The sequence below is a fragment of the Triticum dicoccoides genome, chromosome 7B (genome assembly GCF_002162155.2).
Source record: "Triticum dicoccoides isolate Atlit2015 ecotype Zavitan chromosome 7B, WEW_v2.0, whole genome shotgun sequence".
Classification (NCBI taxonomy): domain Eukaryota; kingdom Viridiplantae; phylum Streptophyta; class Magnoliopsida; order Poales; family Poaceae; genus Triticum; species Triticum dicoccoides.
Genome location: NC_041393.1, coordinates 737,438,597 through 737,451,519, shown reverse-complemented (window position 1 = coordinate 737,451,519; position 12,923 = coordinate 737,438,597). Strand labels below are relative to the sequence as shown.

General features: G+C 45.1%; 1 protein-coding gene across 1 annotated transcript; it reads left to right on the top strand.

Moving 5' to 3' along the window:
* The first annotated feature begins 457 nt into the window (after positions 1-457).
* On the top strand, positions 458-5,831 carry LOC119339608 (wall-associated receptor kinase 3-like). The gene is made up of 4 exons (XM_037611597.1): positions 458-679; positions 3,388-4,138; positions 4,278-4,328; positions 4,615-5,831. Exons 1-4 carry the CDS (start codon positions 458-460, stop codon positions 5,829-5,831), a joined length of 2,241 nt encoding a protein of 746 aa, XP_037467494.1.
* The last annotated feature ends 7,092 nt before the right edge of the window (positions 5,832-12,923 follow it).

Here is a 12,923-nt window from a genome sequence, read left to right as displayed (position 1 = left end):
GATCAAGGGGGGTGGTGGTGGGAGGGAGAGAAGGGGCGACGAACAGCCCTCTGTTCTTGAACCAATGCCAGAAGAAGTTGACACTACTAGAGATTAGGCTAATAACGACCGACAACTAAATGTCTTGGTTGTTATAAGTACGATGGGCTAGTCCCACGCTCAAACTAACCACGCGAAACTTCCCCAATGATGATGGATATCCCGGTCGTTAGTTTGGTGGTCGTTGTTTATTAAGTAGTCCATAATATATTTGATATTTTTAGAGAGTAATTAGCATCCTTATCTACTGAAAGGAGGGATAAGAAGGAAGATAAATAACAAACACATTTAAGTATTCCTAATTTCCTGGCGCGTCCCCTCTCAGATCGAGTCGCTGCCCTCGGGATGTTGCCGCCACCGCCATGATCGCCACCGCATGCCCAGTCTGCGCAATCTGCTAGGACCGCAGTACGAAGCAATGGCTAGAGTATTGCCCAGGCGCAGGAGGGAAGAAGGGCATGTTCCCCATCGGCAAGCAGGCCGCCCGACCCGCCTCTTCAAGTCCACCGGCAAGTGCCCCCACGCTGGCGTCCCCCTCCCCTCCTTGTCGCAGGGCCTCGACCTAGATGAGAAGAAGGCTTCATCCCTTGGTCGGGTGCTCGACGAGCAGCGCAATCGGATGCAGAGGCTTCATGCCGAGGTTAGTTTTGCTACCTCATTGGTCAGATCTAGGTCAGTGACGAGGTCAGTGCTGCACTGCTGCTACCGCATCGGCCGTATCTCATAGTGGGTTGTTGATTTTTTGAGTCGTTAGATGGGAGGGGAAGGGGGCGGTGGCGGTGGATATGATGCGAGAGTTGTCTAGGAAGGAGAAACAGTGCAGCTGTTGCTCAATGCGAAAACAAAGGTTGAATTCGTGTTGTACTCTCTCGCATGCCATGAACAGGACAGATATTGGGGACGAGCATTGCCGGGGCTTGCAAAGGCTGCCGTGTAGCAGGTAATTAGCTAACTGAATTCTTCACTCGGCCATTCTTGTTTGAGATTTTTCAACTTGAAAGTGAAGATGCAAACATGTAGGTTTGTGGCGGTGATAGCGCCAGTCTTGTGGCACTAATCTATGTACGTGCGTACGCTTTTCAGCACAAAATTGGCACTTTTTGACTTGTCTGATATGAAAGTGAGGACAGTGTGTTCGGCTGTTGATTATTTAACTTGTACATGATTGATAATTTTGGCTTGTGTGAACTGAAAAGAAGAGTTAACGAGTTTGATTTCAGAATCACCTCGTCTATGGATGGCCTATCGACTCCTTGTCATATATACATAGTTGTATAAAAAAATCTTTGTTGATTTAATTTGGTAGAATCCCGAAGAGCAGATTGCCATTGTAGATGCTCAGTATATGGTCCATCATGCAGTTCCCATGCTCTAGCAGGGCAAGGTAATCGTAAGTTTTTCTTGTAAGCTTATATGTCTCAAAAATCAATGTCTCCTTGCGTGCTCTGTTTTTCGTAAGCTCACCACTTAGAAGCTCCTATTCGCCTCCCGGGTGACAAAGAAAAGCCAAGAGGCTGTTTTGAGGTGTGTATATCACTTATTCTTGAGCTGAATGGTAGTTTTTTAAACAGAGGAGAATAATGTTCAGTGTTTATTTATGACCTATAAATCATTATGTTTTTTGTAGAATGGATGGTCCACCTTTAAAGAACATCACGAGGCATTGTAGTCATTGGTGAAGGATGATAAGGACTTGTGATGGTGTCTCATGAGTGAAGAAAAAATATTTACTGCTTGTTACTTGATTTTTTTGGTATAAAATGAAATTGCACTGGTTATTCTCGACAATGTTTTCGGTTAATAATTTCCCAATGGTATTTATCTCCATATATGTATGTGGGGAGTTAGAGCAAGAAATTTGCGAGGATCATCATTAAGTATGACGGAATTGGTTTCTAAATTACAATCTTCTGAGCAAGCGAGGCAAGTGCTCAAAGAAAAGTTTGCAGGAAGTGTCAGAAATTAAGCGTCTTGGGTCTGCCAGATAGTAAGTGATAGTTCTCGTGGAAGCCAACATGAACAAGTAAGTTGTTCTCATACATTGATTTTATATGTTATTATACTTTGTGGTAATTTATTTACATGGACTGACTTCCATAAACTACTCAACATTTTGTAGGACTGATGGTCCACCATAATATTATAGAAGCATCAGGATGCATTGTAATCACTGCTGAAAAATGATATCCATTCAAACAATGATGGTGTACCTTGATTGAAGATTAATAGATATTATCTTTAGTTGTCTTGTTTTGTAGATAGGTACGATGAAGTACATTGGGCATATTAGGAGTGCTTTTGACTGAAATTTCTTAACGGATATTTAATTTCAGAATTGTATGTCAGAATATTGGTATTTCTATTAATAAAAGAGGCTATGATCCTTTCAATTCACTTTCTTTTGTTTCTACATTATTGAAATGTTGGGTGCTATATAAAGTGATTGCTGAACGAAGTGTTATACTAAATATAAGTGGCTCCGGAGGATATCAAAGTGTGAAGAGAGTGGTCGGCAATGATAATTTAGTCAGCCTGATAACAATATTAGCAACAATAAAAGTGGTCGTTATTTTCATGGGTTTGACAACGGCACACCATCCCGTCGTTACAAGAATAACGACCACAAAAGGTATGTTGTCGTTATACTTTTAACGACGGAGCCTACTACGACCAGCAGATTGTAGTCGTTAATGACCTTTAACGACCACAATCTGCCCTTCAACGACCACATATATCGTCGTTAAAAACCATTTTCCTAGTAGTGTGAGATGGGGATGGGTGGGCGCCCCGCGCCGTTATCCACTTACCAGGGCCAGATGCCAGGGACCCTGGCGTCTGGCCCCTTTGCCCCGTCAGCAGGTCAACGGGCAGGCGGGCAGTGCGGGCCAGGGACCAGACGCCAGGGATGTTGGCGTCGCCCAAAAAGGTCAGAAACGAATTTTTTTTACAACCGAGGTCAGTTCGAGAATTTGTTAGCACAAAAGGTCAAAACAGTGATTTTGTCCGCTGCATGCCGAGTTTTCTATAAAAAAAGCTTTATCTCTGACTCTCTCTCGTGATGTCTCTTCTCACTCTCTCTCAAACAGTAAAGCATGCAGGACATGGGGACCTGCTGTGTCGTATACTTTTTGAGATTATTTGTGCACAAAGCTATGAGGCTTGACGTAATTCAGTCCAAAAAAACTGCATACGGTTCACAGAAGATCCCACCTAAAATCCTTTTGTTTATTCTACTTTTCCTTGTGCCTCTAGCCATCTCCATCACGTGCATGTACAGTGCAGTGTACTGCAGTCCATGCAAGCTACTAATCGCTGCATGCAAAGGTTACGATGTTAATGATGCTCCAGGTGCACAGATCTCAATGTGAAACAGACGGACAAGATAATGAGCACCGTGGAGCTCGAGCTACAGAGGAACTTTGCCGCCAGAAATTTGCTTTCCGCACCAAAGGCTTCCCAAGCCCTAGCGACGTGCCCTACTCGCTCTCGGCCAGCAACGAGCTCGTCCTCTTGGGATGCGACGTGCAGGCGGCGATGCTCGGGCACCTCAACAGCAACGACAATGGCCCAGACATCCTCAGCGGATGTGTCTCCTTCTGCAATTTTGACTTGGATGAAGACCCTGACGTTGGCCACATCGTCCGCCGAGGGAGAGACCGAGAAGGACATGGCCGGCGCCGGAACCCAAACGACAAGTACTGCCACGGCATGGGCTGCTGCCAGACACACATCTCCCAGGACTCCACAGGCGGCATGCCCAAGCAGTTGAGTGTGGGCTGGCTCCATGACCAGAACGAGTTCGCCAATAAGACGTTGTCGCCTGCGCTCGTGTTCGTCGCAGAGGAGGGGTGGTTCGATGAACTCGGTTTTTCCGGTATGCTAGGCCCCTATAAGCAGCCGCCGTCCAGGGCCATACAGGAGGTCCCCATTATTCTACAGTGGGAAATCTTATCTGATAAACCCAACTGTACTACATCCACCAACATGTGCAAGAGCAAGCACAGCCGCTGCAAGCAGGGGAACAGAGGCTATACATGCCACTGTGAGGATGGCTACAACGGCAACCCCTACGCCGCCAACGCTGGCCAGGGATGCAAAGGTTAGCACAAATATATGGCTAGCTTGATTTAGTTAAAAAGTTCTCCGCTGAATAATATTCTCTAGCATGCATGCATCTAGCCTAACTAGCAATTAAGTGAATTTTAACTTATTTTCCCATGTATCTTTTTCTTCTCTAGCTCCGGATGCAGGCCGCCACAAGTCCATGATTATAGGTGAGTCCACCACAGGTTTGCTTATTTTGGGCGGGGATACATATATTATTTGCTTTTTTTCAGAAGAAAATTATCAACACACAAAGACATAATGTTCACATATGTCTGTTGATTCGGTTTGTTGTTTCTTAGTGAACGTGAGTCTATATTAATTTGAGAACCGATCAAGGGCATTCTATTCAATACATACAGAGTACAAGTCATTTATTGATAATGTATGCACACACACACACACACACAATATGCCGGGGAAAATGATGACTACATACTAACATGTGTCTCTGTCTGTGTATTTTTTCAGTTAGCGTTGGAGCTGGGCTTGCGAGTGCTGGGGGGCTCATAGTTTCAGTTCTTGTTGGATGGTTCATTTCCAGCAAAGCTAAACACCAAAAGGCACAAATGTTGAAGCGAAAGTTCTGTGACCAAAATCGTGGACAGCTTTTGCAACAATTGGTTTCACAGAGAGCTGATATTTCTGAAAGGATGATCATACCCTTAGAAGAGCTAGAGAAGGCAACCAACAATTTTGATAAAGCTCTTGAGCTTAGTGGTGGAGGGCATGGTACAGTCTATAAAGGGATTTTGTCAGACCTCCATGTGGTAGCCATCAAGAAGCCAAAGAAGATTATTCAAAGGGAGATTGATGAGTTCATTAATGAGGTTGCTATACTATCACAAATCAATCACCGAAATGTGGTAAAACTTTATGGTTGTTGCCTTGAAACAGAAGTACCAATGTTGGTCTACGAGTTCATATCCAATGGAACCCTTTTTGATCATCTTCACATCGATGGACCAAGATCATTATCATGGGAGGACAGGCTTCGGATCGCAGTTGAAAGAGCCAAATCTCTGGTCTATCTTCACTCTACAGCTTCAATGCCCATCATTCATAGAGACGTCAAGTCAGTTAACATACTTTTGGATAACACTCTCACAGCAAAGGTAGCAGACTTTGGAGCTTCAAGATATATTTTAGTGGAGAAATCGGGGTTAACAACAATGGTTCAAGGTACAATAGGATATTTGGACCCTATGTATTTCTACACAGGGCGACTCACGGACAAAAGTGATGTCTACAGCTATGGTGTCATGCTCGTAGAACTCCTGACTCGACGGAAACCATTTTCATATCTGTCTTCTAAAGGTGAAGGCCTTGTTGCACACTTTGTTGCATTGTTTGAGGAGGGTAATTTGTCACAGATATTAGGTCCACAAATTACAGATGAGGGAGGCAAAGAAGTTGAAGAAACAGTTGCACTTGCGGTAGCATGTACAAAATTAAGAGGGGAGGACCGTCCAACCATGAGGCAAGTTGAGCTGACACTTGAAGGTCTTCGACCATCCAAGGAGTATAATATTTTACATGAATTTGGCACCAACAAACTTCAGAACAGTGGCGTCGCTATAAATTCTCCATCAACCATAGATGGGAGAAGCATTGACGGACCGACTAGACAGTACAGTATGGAAGAAGAGTTGGCCATGTCTTCAAGCAATCCTCGGTTGTACTATTGACACGTGAGTTCAAGTTATAGCCTTTTCCAGTAGGGTGCTTATCGGCATTTTATTACTGAATCTAAACCCTTAATTTCTCATGTTCTTGTGTTGGTGTGCTTAGAATCTCATGCAAGCTCAATGCAAGTGGATGTTTTCACAATAAATGAAGATTTTATTGACTGAAATTATTGTGTTAAGATGATACAAGCGTAAATAGGACACATCCGACCTCCCCATAAGTAGATGTACACCTGACCTCAACACAAACGTTTACATATTCCCCTTTTCAATAACTAGCCAAGATTTGCAAGGGCATCATCTTCAGTTTAGAACAATGTTTTAAATAGCGTGCTATGCCAAATAGCGGTGGACCTCAAAATTAGCTAGAGCGGGCTATTTATACATATGACCATTTAGCGGCACCCTGCTGAAAAGGCTATAGCGGATAATGGTTTAGAATGAAAGAGAAACGAATTTAATGATTAATTTATATTCTAGTGTGTGGCTTCTGCTCTAATGACTTTGATTTACAGAGTTTGTTCGTGCCTTGGTAATTTCACCACTGATGTCCATGCAGAGTTCATCCACTACCATCACGCTATCACCCTATGAGGCCTAATATATATGCTAGCGATGTATACGAAAACTAAATTAGCAACCAGAACAGTAACCCAACAACTTGCATCAGTCCCATTGACTTGCTGTTCCAAATTGCTACGATGGTAGTAACCCAACCAATATCACTCGATCTGCAGACTGCTGTAGAATCTTTGTTGAGCACAACTGAGGACTTCCGTTACAAGCGGCTTTGGATCGAATTTAACTCTGTGTCCGGCGTCCCGATCTATATGGAGACGGGCCTCTACATGTACTTGGCACGGAAATGATTTGACGGGCTCTGTGCGTGCTTTTTTCATGGAAACGGGCCTTGTTCGCATACTGTGGGTTCTGGGTACTACATGAACTGATTTGGTTCATTAAAAAAAAACGTGAACTACTTGTGGTGACTTCTGTGCTGACTAGTCGCGAGGAGCCTCTGTGGTCGTCATGGCCTTCATATATCAGTGGATGGAAGAATGGCATGGTGGAAAAGCAGAGCATGGTGTTTGCGTTTGTAGTGCTTCCTGTTTCCAGCTTGGTGACAAAGCAGATCAATGCCCATGTAAGCATGGCGTAAATAATCTAAGAAAGAGGCTCCCGTGGCTAAATATTAAGATGCATATTAAAGCAAAAAAAAAAAACTCCCGTCTTGCACAAAATGCCTCTCGGGTTTTAGCATCACCTGGCTAAGCACTCTGCAATAATACTCGAACCAGATTTCTGGAAAAAAAAACTCCCCTCTTGTTTGTGATTTCTGGAGTTGTTGTTGGACAAGATTTTGTTCCTGAACTCTGTACTGGCATGACATCCAGCTATTTATATATGGTATTCTCAGTGTTCTGAATTCTCAGCTTTCAGGGAAAAAATGGCTTTCTCAAGTATTTCTCTACTTGAACAAAACAGCAGTAGTGATAAATAATTTCCCGTGCTTTGCAGAAGGAGATGCCATGGCTCTAGTCCTCCATGATTTCAGTCGCAACTAAATGGAGATGGAACATAAAACAAAAACTGCGACATCTAGGTGCAGTACTTTGTATTGAGTGCCTCGTTTCTATACTGACATACCTCACAACCCTTTTTTTTAACTAAAAGACCTAATGCTATATATTAAGTAACACAGATCCTTACAAAAACTCATCCATACAGAATAATACATTACATTCTAATCATTTAGAGAATTGAAGTCTTCTTTCTCCTCCATCAGCATACCTGACAACATTAAAAGGATCTAACATACTGGCTCAAGAAGAGCAGGAGCTGGGGGCAAGAAAGTTTAGTGCTACCACTGCTGCTGCTACAACAGCTCTCACATTCTTGTCTTGGAGAGAGAAGAGCAGGAGCAGAGAGTTTAGGGGGTATATCAAAGGAGGAAGAAGGGAGGAAGTGGCGATCGATGGGGTGCCGGTTATGTGACAAGCCCAAGATTCCTGCATGCCAATGCATGCAGAATCAGTCTAGTCTAGTGGTATTAACACTTATTTGATGAGTTAGCAGCCCCAGATAATGTTTCTATATTCATGAGATCCAAACTTACCGATAGTTTGATTGATATCTTTGTATACCGTTAGAGAAAAGTATATTTTTCGTCCTTTAATTTTTGATGAAGTCTAGATTTAGTCCCTTAACTATAAAACCGGACAATTTGCCCCTTCATCTTTTAATACCGGACAAATTTTGTCCCTCGACGCAACTGAAGTGGTTTCTGAGCTGACATGGCATGTTTTGACCTGTCATAGTCCAAGTGGCAGTATTTCTCTGTCCTACTCATCATATCTCTTCTTCCCTCGTATTATCCCTCGAATGGGCAGTTCATCGAGCACTTAGAGTGCACCGGATGCACAAGCGCGGTGGTGGCATGGCAGGATGCCGGCGGCGATAACGCAGAGCTAGCGCTCGAGGGGTTCTGTGACGCGCGTGTTTCTGTCGCTGTGCCGGCTGGTTGTCCCTGTGGTTGCGCCGACAGGAGGGGATCATGCAGCAGCTTGCCGGGAGCAGCACGGATTGCCCGTAGCTGCATAGGCCTCCTCCATGGCTTGCCATGTGCAGACGCTCCACCTCGTCGTCGTAGTAAACCGCACCACAGGAAGCAACGCCGGAGGACGTAAATAGCTGACGCCCAAATCGTCTTCCTCGACTCCGGTGACTGTCGCCGCGCCGCAATCTCCTCCTCCCGCAAGCTCCGGTTCTCCCTGTCGGCTTCCTAAGCTCCCCATGCTCCTACCTAAGCGTGCCATCTAGCTTGCTGCCCACATCGCGCTGCCTGTCGTCGCCGGCGAACCTTCGGCCATCCCGCATGCCCGTGCTTGCTTTTCCCAGACGCGCGGAGACACCAGCTTGCTCCAAGGCATGGCGCAGCCTCTCCCCGCCAGTACCCACCTTGTGCAGATTCCAGAGCGCCGGTGTGGACCAGTCAAAACAAGTCAAAACCCATGCCAAGTAAGAAGTGAAACCGGGTCAGCTGATACAAGGGACGAAATTTATCCGGTATGAAAAGTTTGAGATGCAAGTTGTTCAATTTTGAAGTTGAGGAACAAAATCTAAATTCCGCTAAGAGTTGAGGGACGAAAAATATACTTTTCTCTGTACGTTATCATGAAGCAAACTCAACATTATCATCTGCAGAACCCTTTCGGGAACATTGCTCAAAAGAACCCAAACTGTGGTCTGAAACGAGGCGTGCATAAGAGGACCGACAAGCTGGAGAAGGCGTACAGAAAGCTCTGGCGGAGATTGCATGTGAGTAGGAACTTGAGATGATGATTTGTGATTCGTTCCTTTTCAGTTGAGTTTTCGGTTGTGCGCTTACTTCCTCATGATTCAGGGTGGACACGGTCCGGGCCGGTCCGGTCCCTGACCGAGCCGCCGTTTGGACCGGCCGCCGGCGGTCCGGACCGGACCGGACCGAGCAGCCTGGCGGTCCTGATTTCTGGGCCCGGACCGACGGCGGGAAAGCTCGGGCCGGACCGAGAGGACCGGCAAGTGGAGATGTGGTAACCATGGCGGCGGCTGCAGGACGAGGAGGAGCTGGTCGTGAGCTTCTTCGCGGCGACCATGGACGCGGTGAGGCACGGGAGCGAGCCATAGCGGCCACGAACGACATACCGGAGGCAGCAGCAACTCGATCTTCCGGGAGGCAGAAGCCCACGACCAGCCCTTTTTGTTGTTTTGCCTTAGAGATTTTTTAGCCGCATGGAAATATGGTAACACGTGCATGAGCCCATAAGTTTTTGTGGGCTAGCCTTCCGTGATTAGTGGATCAAGATTGACGTGGAGCTGTCTCCTATTCGTGCTCGTAGTGGACGCAGATGACGCGTCAATTTCATTAGTCGTGGGATGAGAATCAGATCTGAACCCATATTTCTCGTTCTTTCTGTATCTACTCCGTTGAATAAAAGGAAAGGGAAACGGTAGAAAACAACCCAACGGCAGCATGACATGGGCGCATTATTATCGCCAGACGCCAGCGAGGGGCAAGTCATGAATGGCGCCGCGATTATCGGATCGAACGCCGGCTCTCTTGTTCTTTCTATTCTCTGTTTGACTGAATACAAGGAAAAAAAGGCAGCACCTGATCTGGGTCTTCTTCTACCTCTTGCCCCTGTCCCTATGTCAATTGACTGATTGAGCACTTGATTCCGATGAACAGCGCGGTGGGACACGGCCAGGGCATCGCCGGTGGCCATGACGAAGAAGAACGGCCTGCACCTTCGGTCCGCTCGGTCGGACCGGGCAAAGACCGGACCGGACCGAGAAAATTTCGGGCCGAAATTTAGTAACCGGACCGAACAAATTCTTCAGCGGGCCAGGACCGGACGGTCCGGTCCCAAACGGGCCACGAGCGGGCCGAGAAGCCGCCGAGAAGCCCGCTCGCTCCGTCCAGCCTGACTCATGATGAACCACTTTGTCCCTGAGCAGCTTTTTTCAAAAGGAGGAATACCCTCGGTCTCTGCATCTCTTGATGCACACAAACATATTATTAATAAATGTTCAGGTTCCAACCAAGGTCCCAAACAAAACGACAAGTCTCATAAAAAGGCTGCCATAACCGGGGAAAATAGGGTAAGCTGAATAAACACCTATCCTATTGTTGGACCGCCATTCAAATCGGTTGTAGGTATCCCGTGCAACCATCTTCCATCGGTTGCACCCAATATTCATAAGCTCTCTGTGATCCGTATGGGCTGAGTAATGACCACATACGGATCCAAGCAGACGCCGTGAAGATCACATGCAAAAAAATTGTAATGTTCTGGCAACACCATTCTGATAATTCCATATGGCCCAAAGTAATGCACACACTCCAACTCGAATATGTGTCGCAGTCTTAGGATCTATCCAGACAACCGAGTCCCAAATAAATGTGAAACCATGACGGACGGAGATACGTTAAAGGACGTGTGAATTGTCCGCCACAATAACTTAGCTAGTGGGCATTGGATAAAAAGATGCCATATTGTTTTCTCATGATCATAAAAGCAACATCGTTTACTACCCTTCGATTTACGTTTTGCCAAGTTATCCTTTGTCAAAATTACCCCCTTAGGCACAAACCACATAAAAACCTTTATTTCTTGATTTTCCAAATGTGAATTGACCTCAAGATAGGCCCAATATTTATCAGGTCTCTATACATCGACTTAACCGAGAATACGTGACACATACAATCTCCAATGTAAGGTATCCGACACATCAGAAAGGTTAATGTCCATTAACCTGTGCATAAGATGCAACCATCTATCCCAACATTCTCCACTAGTTTTGGCCTGAACTGAATGTTAAGAGGAATAGAACCCAACACTATACCAACGAATACTTCTTTCCATTGTGCAATGTTGTATAGGGAGGGATATTTCAAAGCTAGTGATGTCTCTCCCGGCCTAGTATCTCCCCAAAACATAGTACTATTCCCGTTCCCGACTATAAATTTGCTCATGTTGAAGAAGAAGACTTTTGTCCTCATTGGCCCCTTGCAAAAAGGAGAATCAGTCGGTTGTGTTGTTACTTTTTGTTGGGAATTAGCACACAAATACACTTGTGGTTAACTGAAAACTACAACGGAAACAAGTAATCTCAGCACCACATCCTGTACTAACTTAAGGATCGTTGCTTAGCACGGAAGGAAACATATGCAGCAGCATATATGGAGGCAGAAAATGTTACTCAGCAGACAAGACACTCCTCAGCCTAGTGTCTTGTGGTAGGAGTAAGTTTTCCTGACAGTATCAAGCATCAACAAAGAGACACCAGATTTTTACGTCGAAAACCCCTCAACTTGAGGGGAAAAACCACGGGCCGAAGCCACCCAAATCCTCTTCCACTATTATCAAATGTGGGATACAACAAGTTCTTCCTTAGACAGCACTAGAGGATCTCATACATCAACAGGATTTGGGGCTCAAGAACTAGGGATTGGAACAATCTCACCAAAGATGATGGAACCAAAGCTTGAAGGAGGCAAGGTAGTGGATCTGGACCATCACAACCTTGGGGAGGAGCTCCCTTTTCTTCTTCCTTTAATCTTCCTCTTCTTCCCTTGCTCTCTTGGTTTTCTCTCTTCTTCTCTCTTGGAGGATGAACTGATTTTCGTCACTCTTGGTGGTGGCTGCTGGATGGAGGGTAAAGCATCCCCATCAACTCATGTGCAAAGTCCAAAATGACCCTAGGTCATAACCCTAATGGGTAGTGGGCTTCTGCACCTCTTTGGGCTGCCTAAAAGGCCTCTAATTGGTCATCTCCTCACAGCCCACATGAAGAGGATATCCCAGCAAATCTCCCCCTCCGACTCATGAGGGGGGCACCGTCATGCCCGCTACCTTGCAACATATTTGTAGCTTCTCATTTAGCAATATCTTGGTCATCATATCCGAACCATTTTCGTCGGTATGGATCTTCTCAAGTTTCAGTGTAACATCCCAAACTTTCAATTTGGAATGTTATATATAGATCATCATGCATATCATATTTTATTGCATTTGTTGGCTCGATCCTAGAAATCCTACGCAACTCAAGGACCCACAGAGAGAGTTGGGGGTTTCGTTATTTTCATATTTGAGTTTTCTCAAATTTTGAAAATAGGATCATTTGATTTATTTTATTTTATCTTCCATTATTTCTGCTATCAAAATATGAGAGAGGGAATAAAATGACTTTCCCAAAATAAAGAAATAATTAAGATTTAATAAAAAAAATCAAATAAGATTTTATTTTGGAGTTTTTCGCCTTTTTATTTGCATTAGGAAAAAAATGCGCGTTTTTCAAATTGCATTTAGGCCCCAAATAAATGTTCATCTAGTCCGGCTTGATTTTAGAAGCCGGGAAAAATTTATTTCGGAATTTTTGGAGTCCGTTTAGTATTTCTTTTGTTTTCTTTTTCAGGGCGTAATTATTTAAAAAAAAGCGAACCGACTATCGGGCCATACCCGAGCGGGACTCCGCTCGGGGGCGTCTTTATAAGCCGCCCGCCCCAGCCCGAGCAGCCCGCCGCCAGCGCCCCGCCCCCGACCCACCAGC